Here is a 21,392-nt window from a genome sequence, read left to right as displayed (position 1 = left end):
GGCCAGTATCTGAATACCAGGTATTCTTTAACTGTTCCCCTTTTTTACTATTGAATAAATCACATAGCCTACATTAATTTTCTTTTTGCTTTTCAAATGAAAACAACCATTTAACATTTTTATTGAACACTGATTTTATTACATTTTTATTAGCAAAACAGTTTTCATACATTTACCTCAGATTTACCTATTTCAGTAGTGCAATTCTAATCAAAAATGTACTTCATTTGTGCAATTCCGTTCACACATTAGTGTCAGATGATTGTGCTGCTAGAATGTACAGCCCAATGGAAAGACCACTTGGAGGAAGCCTTTGAAAGGAATCCAGTAAGTGACTGTCAGAAAGCAGGATGAAAGGCAAGATGCCTCCCTGTAGAAGTTGGGTGCAAGGAAATTTGTGGCTCATTCTCTTGATTGAGGCTACAACACCTTATACATCAATGTAGCACCATCTGTAGAACAACTGAATAGCAGAGAGAGCCTAATTGGGGCCTGATCAACCTCAACTGGGTCGCCTGGAGGAAGGTGTATGATTATGTGTCCAGAGGCATAACTAGATGTATGTTTCAACAGCAGTGCAATTTTAGTCATACAATTACCTCAGAACTATTCTGATTATTAATTTACCAGTGCTACTCAAATCACATAGGAATTTAATTCAACCAGATATGTTTTGAGGTATAAAGGTGAGTTATTTAACCACCAAACACTGTACCAGCTGTTAAACTTGGTGGTTGTAGCATCATGGCTGTAGCATCTTTGCAGCCATTGGAAGTTGTTTTTTCCACAAAGTAGAAGGAAGGATTAAGACTGATGACTATCTCAGAATTCAACATAACCACTCAAACTATTATCTGGATGGGTTTGAATTGTATGCAACAGGGTGTTCCAAGATGACAGAGACCCCAAATGCACACCATATGTGGCTGTGGGATGGATAAAGCAGAATAACATGAAACACATACACAATGTGTAACTGCTAAGATGGAATTGAAAGTTAGCATTCAAGGTCAATTTCACCCAAATTTTCATAACTTTGGCAGCAAACTATAATTTAAAATAACGCTGTTTTGTGTTTGGTTCACTGAAATAAGATAAAAATGAACATTTAATGTAGATTTTGAAAAGGAATGAGAAGTTACGCACTTCCACAGCATCTGTGCCACACCACAAAACTTCACCAAAACTATAAAAGTCAACACTCGATCCAATGAAAAGTCATGGATTGGCCCAAATCCCAATCTACTGGATTGCATTGGGACCTTCTTACCTATTTTTAATAGTACTGTCCCGAAGATTATTGGAGAAATCGCATTTCCATAGCTTACAATTTCCAGAATGATGCTTTTATGTGGAGATTTCTGAAAGGGTGGTATAATTTGGGCCAGTGTAGCTGTGTCTGCTGTAGCAGACAGTAGTCTGAGGCTTCAGCAGCTGGCCATGTTGTGGTGTGTGAGCGGTTTGGACCAGCGGAGTGTCTCACGCCCACAGGGAGATGGATGGAGCTCTAGAATTTCTGAGTGTGTATGAGCAGTGTGTGTGTGTGTGTGTGTGTGTGTGTGTGGCTGCATGTGTTACTGCAGTAGTTAGCGCTGCTGTATGGAGCAGAATGCCACAGCAGTCAGAAGTGCTGTGCAGAAGCGCAATATTACGTTCTCACTTAGTGCACTTTTGGTCCCTGGCTAATACACAGCTTTCCGAAATGAGCCGACACATCCAATATGTCAGCCCATTTTATCTCTCCTGAGGAGGGAAGGAGTGTGTGTGTATTATATCACACATAGCCTGTGTAGCTGTTATACGTGTTACTCTGATCTCTCCCCTCACTGCCTCGCTTTTCAGACCTTCGCCGTCATATTGACTGTGTCAGGTTGAGAAGATGGAGCGATTTAGACTTTAAACTCCATAGGGTTTAAAGTGTGTGTGTATATAGAGGAGCCCAGCGCTGATCAGATGTGACTTTATTTAATTCTTGCTCTCTTTTTAAGTGCTCCGAGGCCATACTTCAGGCAGGCGTGTTGCCAGATTTGAACAGCCGGCTGAGAGCGACGGAAAAAGAAAGCTTTCCCAACAGAGCTTCACATTTTCTTTCTGCTCTCTCGCGTCTCCTGCCTCGTTTTCAGCATTCTGTTCAGATTAAACTCATAACTGTGGGCCAGTGCCAACCTCAGGCGGGAAATGGCATGGATTTGAGACTGCTCAGTCCGCTAAAAATGCAAATATAGCCTCCAAGCTGCAGAGACAGACCTGCTCATAGGTAAAAAAAAAAAAAAGACGCAGATGGATGACTGTAGAGGAGAATAAAAGGAAAGAGAATGATGGGAACAATAAAATATATTGGAGCTATGGGTTCATAATCCATGTGTTTTTATTAGAAATGGATTATTTTCACTTTTTTTTTATTATCTTGTGTTTTGGCCTTTAAGCAGTTAAGAGTAAATTATTCTATGTTCATACACAACTAGTACACACTGTGTTCCCAGTAATACACATGGAATGATGTGTTTTGTTCGCTTAATTTTACACCTATCCTTGCAGTGCTTTTGACACAAGGAGGGTGAGGGTGCCACTGATGCAGAATTACAAGACAGCTTATGCGCTCAGAAAGCGCAGCTCTCCAGCATTGATACAATAGCTAAAAGATGCCTGTGCCAGACAACATCTCAATAGAAGTGATGACGCCTTGTCCATCTTTAATCACCATAACCACTTTTAGCAGTTTGTTTTTCAATTGTTTATGGCTGTATTATATGCAAAGTGAATGTAGTCTGAAGTAGCTCTTGCTGTACCACTGATCACAAAGAAGCTGCTTGTGCCAACTTAACATTCCAACCGGCTATTTTAAAATGTAAAGCTATTTTAAACATAGCTAACTAGAAGCTAGAAACTAAACTAAAAGATCAAAGTGTTTCACCCCTTGGCCCTACCCTTTTCCCATACCCCTCTGTTTTGCATGTGCACGCCAAGGGGTAGAGGGGTTTTAATTCTTGTTAGGGTGGAGGGGTAGGGGGAAGGAATAGGGCTTGTTAGCCCTTCATACAGAGATTTTTCAGATGCACACTTCAAACAAAGTGGTGTGAGAATCACTGGTAAGAAACCCACAAATGTAAATATTTCCCTTGTTAAAAGTGACGGTTAGCACTATATTACCATAGTTTTATGTATAGTATGGCCGAGTTCTTCATAACAAGCATAAAAAAGTTTGCTAGTAGTTTATCTCAGTAGCTAGCTAACGGGCTAACTTTCCCGTTCCACCTTAAATGGTGCAACAAACAGTAGGGGCTGCTGCATTTAAGGTGGAACTGAAAATTAATTTATTTCATTTTTTAGCTTTAATTAAAATAAAAGCTAATCAAAGCTAATTTCAGCTCCCCTTCACAGAGAAATTAAAATTCATTTCGGCACCATCTTTCCTCTGTCCGAAAACATACAATAAAGCCCTAAAGTTAACTAGTTAACTAGCAGCAGCTAGATTACTGAACTTAATAGCGCTCCTGATGAACTATTGGGTTTTTGAAGGGTTGTCCCAATTCTTAGGCTGAAGGGTTCCAAGAGGTAGGGCCAAGGGGTGAAATGGGATTGGGCCCATAACTTCTATTACTTTGCAGAAAAACGGACCTGCATCCATGTATTCAAGCCCTACATTTGAAAGACCCACCCAGATGTCTATAAATCTGCTCCTACCTTTAATTTTGTGGAGGGGATGGCTTAAGAGCTAGCCTAAGAGCCTCGCAAACATTCAGTGCATCTGCTTCTCCAGAGCTTCTAAACTAAGCTGTTGGGTCAATGTGCTGTTGGTCATTGAATTTTCCTTTCAAAACCATTATTGAGAAGTCTGAGCAGTAGTGACCGGAGGTGCAGCCAGACTCTCCTAGTAATTTAGTGGACCCGCCCCCTTTTCCCAGACCAAGCACCTCAGTGTTGATTATGATTGTGTTAGCAGTCAGTATCACACATTCAGGTCCTGGCCAACTTCACAAATCATTTCTGCAGCTCTGACTTGAGGGTGTGGTGTGTGTACGTGTGTGTGCGGGCTTAATTAGCCTCTGGTCTTTGGCTCCTGTCGTGTGTGTGTGTGTGTGTGTGTGTGTGTGAGAGAGAGAGAGAGAGAGAGAAAGAGAGGAGTCCCGTCCCTCAGCCTCACTGCTCCAGTAATTCATCAAAGTGCTGTAGCTCAGTAAATATTCATCAGCCACTTAACAGTGACTGACAGCACAACTCTATACGCAGCAAACAGCACACGGATCACACACTCGCTCCCTGCAGTCAGCAGGGACAGAGCAGGGAATGAGGAATGTTTTGATAACAGTTGAGTTTGATAATAAACACTATACTGAAATAACCTTTTTTTAATCTCCTTGTAGGATTAATTATGCAGAACACTGAGAGTATCTGGGCTGGTTGGGCGGGACGAAATGCAGCCTTCATCTGCCAGAGAGAGCGAGTCTTGCTCGTACCTGAGAGAGTGGATGTGAGAATGGATATTAGCTGGAGGGTGAAAAACAGAAATGACTGCATATGTGCCGCACTCCCCATCCCAGTATTCATTCACAATACTCACACTCTGAACATAAGCAATTTACATCTCGCTTGCTAACTTTAATTCCCAGTGTTCTCCCAATCGCTTTCTCTCTCTCGCACACACACAATCCTTCACAGTAAATCAAACATCCAGGAGCCTTTTCCTCCCTCACACACACTCTTACTTTCTCTCTCTTTCAGGCTGTACACTCCAGCGAGTTTGCAGCAATTCTCTCTTGAATAGATAAGTAATGGCTCAGGCTGTATGAAATGGCCTCAGAGTGGATGAAGGGAAATGCTGCTCAAATTTTATTGCAGTCCATCAATGTAAACGGCCCTAAAGAGAGGTCTGCATACGAGACTGCTCAAGACAACGGTCATTATGTACAGTACACTGGACTGGAGAAACAGCAAGCACATTGGCTGTAATCATTTTGGACCAATGATTGTATATTACAGCATGGAACCTATCATTCCATTCTATTTCAATCTGTAGAAATGGAGACAAAAAAACATCATGTTGGCAAATTTGCAACCAAGAGTTGAGTTTGCAGTAGAGACCAGAGACTAACTTTAATATAATTGGAATTTCTGGGAACTCTAATCATGGCATCTGTTTAAAAAGATGACAAAAAGAGCCAGTTAACTTAAGAAAGGAAGAATTTGTCTGTTTTTGGGGATACTCCCCCTTGATGAGGAGATCTGAACAGGCGCAGTAGCCATACCAAGCTGGTTGTGAGGGCGTTAACATCCCTCGGTCCACAGTGTTGTGTGTTTACTAAAAATACACCATAGATGACATTACCTCTTACAGTGGACAGCACACTCAGTGTTCTTAAATGTGACTGGTGGTGTTAAACAAACAAATATGAGTTGAATATGCAGGACTCTACACATCCTACAGATCAGTGCAACATACTTTTAGTTTCCATAAGACATGACAGTAAAAGTCCTATGACTCTCAAAGAATTTTGGCATGTTTGGCATAAGGGAATGGGTGGAGCTTCACATCATATTGCAACCATCCAGCAAAGGTGCTAGACCTAAGGTGGCTTTAGTTGTGAGAGACATTGCAGGGTTTTTTTGTTCATCGACTGTTGTAAGTGATTTTTCCTCAGCACTCCTTAAAGTTTCTCTGTGCAAATATGTAGAACGTGACCTTACAGTCTTATCATCTAATATCCTGAGCGTCCATGGCATTGAAGCTTGAAATTACTGTTGGATTTTCATTTCAAAGCCATCAGAAAAGTTAACTGGCTCGGAGAAAAGTGAACTTGTCTGTCCACGGAACGTCTGCAGCCCTTATGATGTCAGAGATGTAATCACCCAAAACGCATGCATTTTAAAGTGCTTCATTTTGTGTTCACATTCACTGACATTTTTCACGTTCTTAGACTGGAGAAGTGTGTTAACCTCTTGGTTGTGTGTCAGTTCGGTGGATTTACGGCCGTGGCTTGGCGAGATTGTTTCTGAACGATGCTGTTGAGAGATTCCACTTTCTTTTATTATTATTTTTTTTTGTTTGTTTTTTAGTAGGTTGACATGTTTACACGTGATTAATCTGGAGTCTTATCGCATTAATCATTTTAGCCATTTTGGACCAAAAACCTCCTGTATTGCACTCTTTTTTTCAGAGCTTGGTGATGTACTCATTTTCCTTTTTTTTCCTTTTCTCAGTCCTATTTAGCAATGTAAACATGACACCACTAGTGCTCATAAGATTCTTCTTTATTTATATTATAATATGGATTAAATTATGATAGTTATCTCCCTCTCTTACCCGCTTTTTCATATAAAAAAAATCAATTCAACACAACAAATTGTGGGATCAATTACTGTATTTTTTTGCACTATACGGTGCACCAGATTATATGGCTCACTATCAATAAACGTCCATTTTCTGGTCTATTTTCATAGATAAGGCACCCCGGAGAGTGGTTTTACTGCTCATTAGAACCGGACTGGTAAAATTAATACATAAGGTGCACCAGATTATAAGGCGCACTGGTGATTTTTGGGATTTTAAAGGATTTTAAGTGTGCCTTATAGTGTGAAAAATACAGTGTTGTTGTTTTTTTATTGATCAGAAGCCCTTACTCATTTTTTTGTTGCAGTTCAGCAGATCAAATTAATCTACGCACTAATTTGAATTCTTCTTATCACTTCCACCTTAACACTAGGAGGGTAAGTACAAGTGAACGCCTCCCCCAGTACATGCAAAGCCAACCTCCTCCTCTTTTAGAACTGCTGCCAATGCAGCATCACCAAGCAGCCACTGAGGAAATTGCCAGATCCCCAGCTATCAAACATCACCCAACAGACGCCTACACCAGCCAGCATCATAATATGAATAATGCAGGGAGAAAAAGCGTCATCTACCCACCCTGCGAGATCTTGGCCATTTGCGTTTTTTTCTTGTTACTTAGCTCAGAATGGGAGTGTTGTGCTCTATTCTCTACAGCTAATTTAACGAATTGCTCAAAAAGACATGCTAATCTGAAACAACGCAGTGTAATTCAAGGAACGCAAATAGGACATCATAAGCAATTCCTGCAGAAAAATAATATACACACAATAGCTAACCACCAGGCAATTAGCACCCCCGGTTGTAGTTCAAAGCCCACATGATATAGTCTCAACTGGGGCTGACGTTTTAATTGCCTGGCTTTTGGCCCCCTTTAACTATGTAGCGTACGTAGCAAAGATGTGGGAGCTTTTGTGCTCGTATAGGAAGCCCTGTGATCATTTTCAGTCAGTTTTACACACTCACACACTTATTATATGGGGTAGTTTGTGTGGTGAGCCGTGTGAGTGGCTGTTCTTTTCAGGGTCCAGAAAGGCTGGATGTGGCTGCTGGTCAGTTTGGCCACAGCTATGGGTGGCCACTCTTGCGCAATTAACAGCGGAGGTGGCCCTCATTAATCTCAGCCTAAAAGATGGCAGAGTGAGTGAGCCCACTGACTAATGGCTCTGGCTTGCCAGAGCAGCACTGTAGCACTCTTGTTTTTCATTGCGATTAATAACCAAGCAGAGTTGCCATACTCTCTGTGTACGTCTCATTCTGAGTGCAGGCTGGCCCAGTTGGTCTGGCATTTGTGACATATCTGACTGGGTAGGGCAATATATTGTAAATATTTTGTTATATTTAAAACAACTGCATGCAAGATATACAAAATTAATGAATGAATATAGCACCTTTGTAGAAACCTAAGGACGCTTGACAATTTACATGTTTTATGTACAACCATTCATACTCCGTCCTCACCCACACTCTGATGAGATGCGGCAGCCAATAACGCACAGCATACTCACAACCAGAAACAACCGTCCACCTGAAGGACAGCATCGGGCACAGGACAGAGTGCCAATCCATATCTGGACACAGTCATACATACGTTTTTATACACACACAGTCCTATACAATACTCATACCTATAAATACAGTGGCAAGAAAAAGTATGTGAACCCTTTGGGGTTACTTGGATTTCTGCATAAATTGGTCATTAAATGTGTTCTCACAGTCACAACAATAGACGAACACATTCTGCTTAAACTAATACCACACAAAAAATATGCTATCCTATGTTTGCATGGTTTTATTTAACACAACATGGTAATATTCTCGGTGCAGGGGGGGGGGGGGGGGGAGAGTATGTGAATATTTGGATTTAATAACTGGTTGACCCTCCTTTGGCAGCAATAACCTCAACCAAACGTTTCCTGTAGTTGCAGATCAGACCTGCACAACAGTCAGGAGGAATTTCGGATCATTCCTCTTCACAGAACTGCTTCAGTTCAGCAATATTCTTGGGATATCTGGTGTGAATTGCTCTCTTGAGGTCATGCCACAGAATCTCAATTGGGTTGAGATCAGGACTCTCTAGAAGGCCATTCACGCCTAGGGAGAGTAGCAACAGTGCTGAACTTTCTCCATTTGTAGAACGTCTGTCTTACTGTGGACACAGGAATATCAAGGCTTTTAGAGATACTTTTGTAATTCTTTCCAGCTTCGTGCAAGTCAATAATTCTTACACATAGGCCTTCTGAGAGCTCTTTTGTACGAGGCATCGGGCAAATTTGACCTGATCTCCATGTCTAGGACTATGGGAGGAAACCCACGCAGACACAGGGAGAACATGGAAACTCCACCTAGATAGGGACTTGAACCCAAGCCCCCAATCCCGGGAGGCTAACGTGCTAACCACTAAGCCACCATGTCGTCAATTTAATTCTAAAAAAGAATGTGTACAGGTCATTTGTGTGGGAATGGTTTTGTTTGTAGAGGGATGAAACATAACAGAGTACAGTCTTGGGCAAATTATGTTGTTGAAACATTGTTATCAAAGGATTAGCATGATAACTTTTTTTTTTACAATCTCCAACAACATTCCGTACAACATAATTTCTGAGTCTTAAGGAAAAACTCCCAAAAAAAACTTGTTTACTCTTAAAAAAAAAAAAATATATATATATATATATATATTAATATATTTGTTATATTAAGATAAACTTTTAGTTTATTGCTCAGCCCTAAATCCCTATATTTGTAGAATGTGTAGAAAAAAAAACATGTCTCATGGAGTAAAGTGATTAAATGCTCTTAACACGACTAACTGGATACCCTTCTTAAAAGACCAGATTACCCCATTTTTAGCCTACTTCAGTCTATGTAAGTAGCTATTAGCACAGCAACACCAAGCTAACTAATGCCACTGTCCGCACAAAACTGTAAATGCTGCAGAGCACATTTAACCACAACCACAAATAAAGCAAAAAATACAGCAGCAAGCTTTCGGTTGTGTTTCACAGTGCAATTCTGCATGCAAATCCTAGAATTGAATGATTCTCTCAGCAGGTGCTCAGATGGAGTTTGACATTTTTTTTTATTGTGGGTGATTCCTAAAAATTTAAAGTGCATTTATCTTGTGAGAACAGAAGCTCTGCACGATAATGCATCACCATCACGTTTACCTAGAAAGGTTAACGTGGTATCTAGCCCCACCCCTGATCCTTATCGTCGATATGTTAATCAAGCTGAAAAATGATCAGAAATGTTTCGCCCCTAAAAACACTGATCAGTCCATTTCTAACGCACTCAAACACAACCAACTCTTCAGCTAAGCTCTTATTTTCGTTTTTGCCCAACCTGACAGTGAGTTTATGAGCCAGCGGAGAAAATGAAGTCTGAATAATGAAATCATCACACTGGTTGCCATGTGTGCCTTCGCATTAGAGCAGCCTGAAAGCTGTCACTTAATGAAACTGGCAGTGCCGCCGCTCAGGAGGGGCCGGGAGATCGGGGAGAGCGAGCGTCTGATTTGGTGCTTGTTGCTGTTGTTTTTATATCGCAAATAACCTTGTTGAATCTAATTTGTTCTGTACAAGCCGTGTTTGGCATTTGCAAAGGCCAACATTATGAATACCAATCAAGATTCATTTAGCATGATGCCCTTGATTTGTGGGACGTGGAGTGTTTGACGTGGATGAGGAGTGCTCTCAGACTCAGACAGGCCGCAGGCTGGCGCAGTAAAACAAGGTGAGGTCATGCAGTGTGCGGAGTTGGACGGTGGGAGACCTGTGAGCAGGCCAGGGCTGCAGAAATGGATACGCTTGATTGAAACAGAGCAAACGATGGATGGAACAGATGTTGGGAGATGAAATTGTGGAAATTAGACTCCAGATTCAAAGAGAGTTTTTGGGTGAGAAGACACTGGCGCAGATGGAGACAAAAGATTGAGGAGGGGATGAGGATGGAAAAAGGGAAATAAATGAATTGCGGATAATGACGAGTTGACAGTTATGACAGAAAGAAATAGTGGCTGGATGGATGGGTTGCGGGTTTTTCTTTTTTTATATATATATATTTTATATCTTATATTTTTTCCCCTGCCAGGCTCAGGTACAGTATGGACACACATTAGCGGTGCTGAGAGGCAGGAGGCTGCTGAATATTTTTAGAGTGATTTAGAGCTTCTGTCAGTAATGATAATAACACTGCAGGCCAGCCTGTGTAACGTGACTGAGAGGGCTCTAGCAGCACACTGCAGCTTTCAACAGCTTTCAACTGACACTGCTGTACACTGTTTAAGCAGCAGGAGCTTCATCTGCTGTAGTGTCAGGGCTAAAACTGTTGTCCTGTGGAATGATAAGGCCCTGTGATTTCTGTGATGAAGATAACACTGGTGGAATCACAGCATTGAGGGATAAAAATACATTTTATGTACAGTGTAAAATTGTTATAATGGGCAGTATATTGTAAATATCAGAATATTCAAAATGGTAATTTTTAAATATTGTATCTGAAACAGTTGTAGCAGTAGCGTGTTATTTTTTTTTTAACGCAAGTTAATTAGGCCACTAAGTTTGACCCCGACTTCCACTGTAATCTGCCCCGCCCCTGCCCAACACACAATTTTTTTGTGGATGAATGACTGAAGAGCGAACAACACGGACAACACAATGACAAAGGACACATCCCTCCAAAACCATTTTTGGTTCAGACTTCCAGCTCCTACCCAGATATAGTGCTTTGGGGCAGGTAAAACATGAAGCACATAAAGCAGTTAGGACACTATGACTCGCTCTGGTGTTATTCTACTTGCTTTTTAAATGTATTACTTAATTCTTGAGGTACTGCAGCACCAAAGCACATTTATGGAATTACTAACAGACATAAAATAAATGAAATAAAGGAGCTAGGTCTGAGCTACACACATACCCATGCCTCTTAGCTTCTTAGTGTAAGAGGTTCTTTAAGGGACAGTGTTCACATTACTGAAAACTGGCCGTTAAATATTTCCAGTCCATTAAAATGGTCAACATTGTACACGTGTGCAATACCCAACACTTCCTGAAATTTTTATATTCAACAAATTAAGTTCTTATTCAGAAATCCTTTATCCAATTTGACATGCAGTTTTATACCAGCACCCCTTCAAACATACAAGTAAATACTAGTATTTTAATTGACACCAATAATGTAAGTACAGTTGCATTTTACATTTCTTACATTCATTCTTTTATTACATGTATATATACACTATAAAAGCTTGTATCCTAAGCAGAACAAGTGTGATTAATATCAGTTAATATCAGAATATTGTTGTCATTAATCTGATTACATTTTTATCAGCAACATTTAATAATATATATATTTTTTTCTTTTTTCTTTTTTGGCAATGTATTGTATCCAAAATAAGATATGAGGAAAGAATGGCTTTTACAAAAACATTATTTAAAAAAAATATATATATATAAATACACATCTGTAGTGGTTCTTTTACAGTAGAAATTCCCTCCATTATGACGCAAAGCTGCTATGAAAACATACAGACTGAGCAGCTGTCTCACATGAATGAAGCGTATGGATACAGTTATGGTTTGCAAACAGTAAACCACCAGAATTCCTAAAGGCAACAAATTTACAAACAGATTGTCAAAATAAAATGTATTAATACAAACAAGCAAACAGACTGTATCCAAATTATCATCAATACAAAGAAATACAGCAGCTCTTAATTAGTTACTAATACTGAAAAAAAAACAAGAACCCAATACTTTCAAATATTTGTCGTTTTTTTTGACAGAAAATAAGAGCTATCCTCATCAGACAACACATCAATGTTGTTCTACCACTTTTTTAATAGCAAAAAATATTTTTTATATATTTTTTTATCGTTGCTTTTTTTACCATTGTCTGTGTTATTGTAGATAATGGTGAAAAGAAAACAAAACAAACCGCATATAATAGAATAAAAGGGGTATGTTGTTGAGCAGGCCAGAAGCAGAGAGTGCATTTGAATTTCTGTTTGCAGTAATGTGTGAAGTGCTGATCCTTTTATATCTCAGTGAATACAGTCTCAGTGTATAGGCAGGAGGACTGTCCTCCAACTCTGCACTCTGTGCTCTGAGCTGACATGTTTTATGTATTTATATACACTACTTTCACTTTTACATCCAACACCAGGCATGACTGCGTCTCTCTCCCTGTTTGCTGGGCTGGGAAATGGACTGAGCTGTGGAGACACTGAGCAGTATGATTTTTTTGTGTGTATGTGTGTAAAAGAGAGACACACTGAGCAGTATGATTTTTTGTGTGTATGTGTAAAAGAGAGAGTGTGTTATGTAGCTGTCAGTGTGGTTGTAATGAAGTCCTGTGTCTTGCTATTGTTCCTTTTTGCCTTGCTGAAAGTAAGTGGTAATTAGGGAGAGAAACAGCCATTGACTCTCAGCAGCCACAGTTAGTAATTGGACAAGCACACTGAGCTCTACCTGCATTTTGGGCCTGTTACTGCCTTCTGCTTTCTGCTTTAGTGAAGTCTGACCACTGATGGTACACACTGTGTACTAGAGCTGCATGATGAGGACAGAATAACAGGGCTCTTATTATCTTGCTGTGTTAAGAGATTAAAAAACACACTGGTACAGTGGAGTTATTTGGTTAGTTTTTGCATTGATTAGTGTAATAAAATGTACATGAATAACACAAACAGGTGTGGTGTTAAAATCCTTTATTAAGCACATTGATTTAACATCCCCAGTGCATGTTAGGAAAGAGTAAATAAACCTTTTGGATAGCGGTGGGCAATATGGCCCTAAAATAATATCAGGATATTTAATGATATTTGTAAGATAACGATAATTCTTGGTAAAATTGACAAAACACTATATAAAAAAATAATAATTTCAGGAATACTCTACTGCAACAAAATTAAAAAAATGATACTAATAATGCACTCCAAACATCTTCAAATATCCAGGAATAAAGTAAAATGAATGATACTGAACAGATATAATCTGTTCCTAGTAGATATATAATGGGAAATGTACAGAACAGTGTGAATTGTTCTTTTGCAAAAAAAAAAAAATCAAAAAAACGATATTTCAGGTACAATATAGTTCACGATATAAAAAAATGTTGGCGATAGTATTGTGTACGATACGATATGGCACACCCCTACTTTTGGATTTGTTTGGATTTCTAATAGCGCTTTTCCTCCGACATGGAACCGGCACAGTTCTGGTTCAAGAACCTGACAAACCTGACCAACAACCAGGAATGTTCGTTTGCAGTGGGAACCGAAGAATACTGGGTTATTCAGCAAGAACAATGACCGCTCTATTTACCACCACTGTGCAATGCCTCTTTATTTATGACCTGATGGAACGCTGGCTGGCTTGCTGAAAAGCACCGTAGTTCTTATAAACTGGAATGGAACTCATTTTTGGTGAAAAGGCGCTATCTATTGATTATTTATAAAAATGTGGTCTGATCATTATACGCGTCACAATTAATCTAGTAGTGTTCATGTCTTTTATTGAGTAAACATCTACAGTGCAACCTAGAGAAAGTAAGTGAGACACTGAGATTAATAACATGTACATCCCTTAGAAAGAAGCTATCACTACTAATGTTTCAGTTCATCAATATTTCTGGAACCCCATGCATCAACAGCTTATTTAAGGTCATGGCACACCATAACAATTAAGGTCAAGATCAAAGGTTAAGGTCACTAGGACTTGCTAGAGTGTGGCATGTCCATCCCAGAACACAACTCCTCTTTTTTTAATCATTTATTGATTTACTTGTGTTGTTTGGGAATTGTTGTGTTCAGCTTTAGGTCACAGACAGTCCTTACATTGTCTTGTTTAGTGTTTGAATGCACTGCTGATTTTATTGTTTTCTCACTGATCGCAAATTCTCTAGTCCCTAAAGCAGCAAAACAGCTTAAAAAACATAGATGCACCCTCACCCATGCTTCACAGTTGAGATGAGGTTTCGGTGATTGAGCGCAGGCCATCACTGCAAAAAGAAAAAATACACATATTAATAGAACCTATTAGCACACCTTTTTATATATTTAGGTTAGTTTTCATTTCAAATTAGGCAATAGATACAAGGCATATATAAGTTAAATTTACATTATAGACAAACACAATCTAACTAATTGCTGAAAAACAAGTAGTGTTCATTACCTTTGTTGAGCACATAGAGTAAACATTTAAAAAGCAGGCGAGTTAAAAGTATGTGAACCCTTACATTTTATAATCAGAGGCAATATACTAGAAAATAAATGTATAATCAGAATATTTACACACCAGCATAAAAAAGCACAATAATAACAGCAACTTCTGTAATTCTGAGGAAGAAAAAGATGAATGGGAAGTGGTCATGTAAAACCAATGTAAGGACCGGTTTTGTTACATAAACCCACATCAATTGAATTTAAATTTAAACATCTAAATAAATAAATGAATAAATACATAAAATCCAGTACATATTAAACTAAAAAATGACTAGACTAGTAAGAAAATAAGACTAGAAAGCCACCTACTCATCTACTGGTCGAACTGGTAGTGCCTGCGTGACTCTCCTGTATTTTTCTACATACATTTCTGTGTAGAACTCCCTCAGGATGATGCAAATGCATTCCCAGAGGGATATTAGACCTCTGATGTCTTACAGCGTGTGAGGCTTTGTTTCTGTCATCCATGCTGACACATCTGTCTGTGCTCTGTCTCTGCAGGTAATTCCCAAATGGGGGCTACGATAGTAGATGCCCTAGACTCTCTCTACATAATGGGACTTCATGATGAATTTAAAGACGGTCAGGAGTGGATCGAACAGAACCTGGACTTCAGTGTGGTGAGTATTCCAATGCACACACGTTTTACTGCCCATGAAATGAATACGGTTGTGTTTCATTTGTTAAATTTAAATAATCTGTCTCTGATGTGTCAGCTTCAGATGTCCCCAAAAAATAAGAAGACTTGTGCTGCAATCTGTTTGATATCAGAGCTGGGAATTATGACATTTAGATAATGGTATACTACTTTAAAACATAAAAAAAAAAACAGATTGAAACAGGTTTATCAACCAGATTATTCTATTCTGTTCTGTTGTATTCTAAAACATCCCACTTCATATATCCCAGGTTAGCCCTGCTAGTGATATCAGTTGCAACAATACACTGTATGAAATTTTGTGCGTCCAGATATATGCATAGTAATAAAGCACTACACCATAGCACTTCATTACTTTACTTAAGTACTAAAATGCTGTATCTGTATTTAATGGAGCAGTACTATTTTCTCCTGCTTCCACTTTTACATCACAACATGTTTTCCATGGGTTTATTACTTTTACTAAAAATGTTGTGAATCATCCCAAACCCAAATATCACTGAAGCCAGAGCAGTAGATGCTCTGCATTGTCACCGGGTTTGATTAAGCAGCTCATCATTGAGCGAATCGAGCGATCAAGCTTTTTTATACGAAGACCTCGCTGCTCCCGTTCTGCCCTTTGCTCTGCTTTCTGTATTAACTACATAAAACAGTAGTGTACTTTTACTTTCAGTACTTGAGTAGTAAAGAAAATGATCAAGTGTGGAGTTTAAAGAACACTTTAACTTCTACTCAAGTCATTTTTTTTTTAGTTTACAGTACTTTATACATCTCTTATTCAAACACCAAAAATCATCCACAGATAGGAGATGGACAGTACTATGTGTAGGAATGATATTACAAAACCTAAGTACATAGATATAATACTACTGCTTTTATGTGTTACATACACTGCCGGCAAAAAAAAAAAAAGACAAACACTGTAATACTTCATCGGACCTGGAATTCAGCATTATAACTACACAGTCGGAAGGTGATGGCGACAAGGACAGTGTGGTGCTTGTAATTGGCAGGATTTTACTTGTAGTTTTCTCTGCTAAAATAATAAAATCATCTCCGCCCACCCTAATTGCAAGATGCCATCCGATGCATGTGCTACGTCTGATCTATATTAAATAGGCACACACCTCTTTTCCAATGGCTGCTAATGCCACGTCATTGGACAGCTGAACACCTTCCCATTCCATTACATCAGTTACAACAGATGCCATGTGTCGTGATGAGGAAGCGGGTGAGAATAGAAGAAGACCTCTTCCTTTTAATCCCCTTCGCCTGATCAATCTATCTCTGGGTAATATTGTCAGCGCTTAGACAGCTGCGCCACTCAGGAGCCACATTGTTTATATCTTATTTTTACAAGAGCTCAAAATTCTGCCTTGGGCTTTCCTTACCCCGAGATTCTACAATGCTTTTTTCACATTTGCAAACGCTGGAATTTTGTGGCTAAGACGCATTTTGCTGAATCGTGAGTTGACAGCCATTTTCCACTTTTTACATCATGTTATTCTCCATAAGCTTAGCAAGCAGGCCTGAAAGTTGGGCAAGCTCTGAAAACGCTGTAGTTTTGCATTCTGTTTGAGTATGCTGGCACTGCATGGACTTAAGCGTGGTTAGAGAGCAGTGAATATGACATGGTGGTATCCAGGATACAGCAGTAGCACCATGGAAACAATGTAGACCGGGAGAGTTCTACCTACCACGCAGAAGAAAAGCCTCAAATGAGCAGGCAGACCGAGGTTGGGCAGAAAATGGTAGGCAAAATAATAGCGAGAGAATAGAGCCGTCCCAGAGCGAAGCCCCAGGGACCCATAGATCTGCTCCTCACTCTCAATATGGCTCTGCCATTAAAGACACTTCTATCTGTCCATTCTCTCTCTGTCTGCCTCTGTCTACTCCACTATCTGTCTTTTTTTTCTCTCCTACATCAGATACGATGGAGTGTGCCGGTTTCTTTATGGCTCTCCTCTTTTTTGCCCCCATTGCAGAGCATTTATTCTGTCTTTTGTCTCGAGTCTGGAACATTTGTATTTTCTGCCTTGTCTTGTTATTAGGGCACATTCACTCAAGTTCTGATTTTTTTACAGCCAAAAAAAAGCATGTTATGTTTCAAAATCAGACATACTTATATTAATAATGTATTTTACAACAATCCGAAACAGATGGACGACAAAGTCAACAAATGTCATTGTGTATGGATGCATTAAAATCAGGTTGACCACTAAGAAATCAGTTGTCATGGCTGCAGATAGGACTGGATAAACATTTTACTGTATATTAATTTCCCCAAAAAATCGCCAGTAAAGCCACTCCACTGAAGTACAGCATTATGCAGGAGTTTCAATTTAGTTCTCCAGCAGTATTAGCATTAGCTGCTAACCGTGCGAAGCGCTAGCTCTTTGGCCATCCAGAAGTGAGTATTATCAGCATGTAGCCTGCTGCTATCCCTGGATATCACTACTGAAGCAGCATTAGCATTAGCCGCTAACCACAGCGCTAGCTCTTTTGCCAGTCAGAGGTAAGTATATTGGACTGTGCTAAAACCTGCACGTTTACCGTGTTTAAACCGCTAGTGGTTAGTCACTAATGCTCCAGCTTTAGTGGAAATCTATAAATCTAATCTTACTGTAAATAAACGAAAGCACTGTAATCATCCAACAGTTTTTAGGAGAGAAATCTGTGTAGATTTAGATCGTTTGACATGTCTGACTCATCTGAAATGTTTTTTTTTTTTTTTTTTTTTTAAGAAGTTTTGTTAACTTAGTTTAGCTTTATAGTTGGTGGTGAGATCTGCTGAATTTCGAAGTAAAACATGGCGACACTCCTGTTCCTACTACTAGTTACTAGCATCACATAAAATGCGCCTTAATATCTGATTATCCTTATGTATGAAAATAGACCAGAGAATGCCTGTTCATTGATAGTGCATCTTATAGTGCGAAAAATACGCTAAATCAACATTTATCATAAAGAAAATATTAAAATAACAGGGATTTTAAACACTTTTGCAATATTTCAATATCACTTAAAACATTGCCATCAATCTGTTATCAAAAAGCTAAAAATCTGTATTTAATTCAGCTTGGAATACTAAAAATAATAAAGAAAATCCAGGCTGCCAGTGTTATGACACACACACACCTCACAGATGTTGACTTTAATACTGTTTATATGGATATCAGAATTGTATTATAAATATTAATAAATATATATTATAAATATTTTATAATATCAATTTTAGACATCTTTTCCAGCACTAGTTAAACACAAAAAGCTTATATGTTAAGCAGAACACTGACAATAAAAATGCAATGGTTAACCCTTTACATTCTTCTAGAAAAACTTTATTCAACCTGATTGTTCCCTGTTCTCATCTGCAGAGTAATGATTGGCTAAAATAATTGAGGTCATTATGTGTATCAGTAGCACACCTTTTCAGTTCTCGTCTAAAAAATAATAACTCCACACATCAAGATAGTTTTCACTGTTTGTCCACAAAGAACCTTAAACTTTCCTTTTTTTAGCTAATGAACACTCATGTTAAAGATGGAAATTAAGGAGAGCAAAAGTGCACAGGGAGCAGAGAAACAGAAAGAGTGGAAATTTGGGAGCTGTGCTGTTTCTAGACCTGTTTATAGAGCACAGAGACCAAAAAATGCATCAGACTTCGGCAGATAAAAATCTGTTTATCTTTATCGTCTGAAGAAAAATGCGTTTTGTGTGTATATACTTTATTTCAGTTCTCTTTCTGCTTTGGCTTTTCCTCAGACCTGTAGTTCCTCATATTTGGCCATTTTGTTTTGCAGGGTGTTTGTCAGTTCGTTTGTCAGAATGCCAAAAAGTCATAGTTTTTCAAATGAACAGCCTTATATCTCTATATTTTTTTCTTTTCATTTTCTTCACATTTCTTCCTCCCACACGTTTCATTTTATCATTCTTTTCCACATTACATTTTCTTTAATCTTACTGCACCTTACCCTCTGTGTGTCTCTGGCTGTTAATTATTGACCTTGTGCAGTTTAGCTTTGAAAGTCTCTCTCTCTCTCTCTCTCTCTCTCTCTCTCTCTCTCTCTCTCTCTCTTTCTTTCTCTTTTCTGAGACTTCAGGCAGGGCCATTTGCTGCAGTCAGCCAGTGCTGAGGGTCAGTAGCACCAAGAAAATTGATTCTTTTGTTTTGAGAAAGTGACGTGTAAGAGCTGTACATACTGATGTTGGAGGAATTTCAGGGACTGAATGAATGCAGACTAGCATGCTCACGCTGTTTCCCACTTAAGCAGTCGATTCTTGCCTCAGCAGTCTAATACTGACTGGCATTTCATTTGTATTACGTTGTCAGCTCTAGGCAGGAGGTATGTTTACTGGTGTCATCAGTGTTAACTACTATTAGTGTTTAGTAAAGTATAATAAACTTTTTATTAGAGAAGCTATTTAATACTTTAATATTAATATTACAAAGGATGCATGATCAAATTTGGACAATTAATTGTTCTTCCAAAGCATTTTTTTCTCTTTCCCTGACTAATAATTCAGCTTTGACTACCCCTGACAATGATTTATCAGTTTCCTTAGCCTTCTTTACCCACTGCATACTGGGAACACACCACAAGACCTGAATAGTTTTGTTCTAATTTGTCTGTAAAGAAATCAGAATTAACCATACAATTCAGTATATACTTCATTTCCAGATTTTACTTTAGGGTTATTAGCCTTTAAAGGTTAAAATACGAACTTACTGTCTTTATGACTTTAGAAAATGGCCAATCAGAATAAAGTATTAAATGTAAAAGGTGTCGCATCCAGTCTGCGTGAATCCTCAGACACATTCACTTGTTCTTTCTCTGTCTTTGAGCTTTGGCACTTAACTTTACTCTAATTGCTGTGTATTTTTGAGGAGAGAGCAGCTGCGTGACCTAAGCCTCTCACTGTTTTGCTCTTCAAGTACTTTGTGGTCAGTTGGTGGTCAGACGTGTGCTCTGTACTCTCAGATGTTTGCTGGCCTTCTTAAAACATGAAGAGAGAAAGTGCAAGTGTTTGTAGGATTTTTATAGCAACTTATGATTCTGAGTCGAATTTCTGTATCATGTCCTTGCATAAATGGAAATAAGTGGTATGCCTTTAAGTTTAAAATAAATTAGCTAAAAATATTAGCTGGTTCTTTGGTATATGAATGTTTCGAAGTAGCTGATGTGGTTTTTGCACGCTGGAGGCCGATGTCTACCATTGTTTCTAACAGGGTGTTAGCTTGCCGTGATCAGATTTATTCAGCAGGAAAATTCCGGCGCCGGAATTCTGGGTTTATCCAGCAGCTCTATAGTTGTGACCTGGCCCAGCTAGCCAATAGGCAGATCCCTTATTTCTTATGCCCTCCCACTGAATGGTTCTGTGGTCCCAAGTTAGGTTAGTTAACAGTGCTGAGAAACCCCCACTTTAAGTTTAAAACGTCTAAAATATTGTAATTAATGGCATCAATATGCTTCTGCTACCATCTCTGCACAGCCAAATATATTATGCCTAAAAAAGCAGAAGATTAATGGGTTTTCTGGGAGTTTTTTCTGATCAAACCACTTCCTGAAAGCTTTGCTGCTGAAAACTTTGTACCTAAGAAATTATGGCACTGCTAATGGTGCTGAAACAAGAACTACTGTGAAACTACTGTGTTTTAATCTGCTCATTCACACATTTTTAATCCAAAATAACACAATTAGAACCTGGCTTCTGGTTGAAGGTATTTTGGACCATTCTTCTTTACAAAACATCTTCCGTTCAGTCAGGTTTGATTGTTTCCAAGCACATTTTCAAAAATATTCAGGTCTGGGAACTGAGATGATATTTCCAGAACGAAGTACTTGTTCCTCTGCATGAACGCTCTAGTAGATTTTGAGCAGTGTTTAGTGTTTAGGGTTGTTGTCTTGTTGAAGTATCCAGCCCCGGTGCAACTTCAACTTTCTTAAAGATTCTTAAACATTGTTCTCCAGAATCTGCTGATATTGACTGGAATCTATACGACCCTCAACTTTAACAAGATTCCCAGTACCTGCACTGATCACACAGCCCCACAGCATGATGAAACAAACCACCACCAGATTTTACTGTGGGTAGCAAGTGTTTTTCTTGGAATGCTGTGTTCATACCGCCCTCCAAATAACTCAAATTTTTAGTTCATCAGTCCACAGCACCTTATTCCAAAATGA

At 38.9% G+C, this 21,392-nt stretch overlaps 1 protein-coding gene across 1 annotated transcript in view; it reads left to right on the top strand.

Annotated features, from left to right (window-relative positions):
- man1a2 (mannosidase, alpha, class 1A, member 2) overlaps positions 1-21,392 on the top strand; it is a 169,756-nt gene that overhangs the window by 92,700 nt on the left and 55,664 nt on the right. Inside the window, exon 5 of the mRNA XM_049485404.1 lies at positions 15,048-15,166. Coding sequence (XP_049341361.1) covers positions 15,048-15,166 — 119 coding nt within the window. The remainder of the gene's footprint in view (positions 1-15,047; positions 15,167-21,392) is intronic.

The sequence above is a fragment of the Astyanax mexicanus genome, chromosome 11, assembly GCF_023375975.1.
Source record: "Astyanax mexicanus isolate ESR-SI-001 chromosome 11, AstMex3_surface, whole genome shotgun sequence".
NCBI classification, from domain to species: Eukaryota; Metazoa; Chordata; class Actinopteri; order Characiformes; family Acestrorhamphidae; genus Astyanax; species Astyanax mexicanus.
The sequence above is the reverse complement of the archived record's forward strand: the minus strand, read 5'-3'. Positions and strand labels throughout refer to the sequence as shown.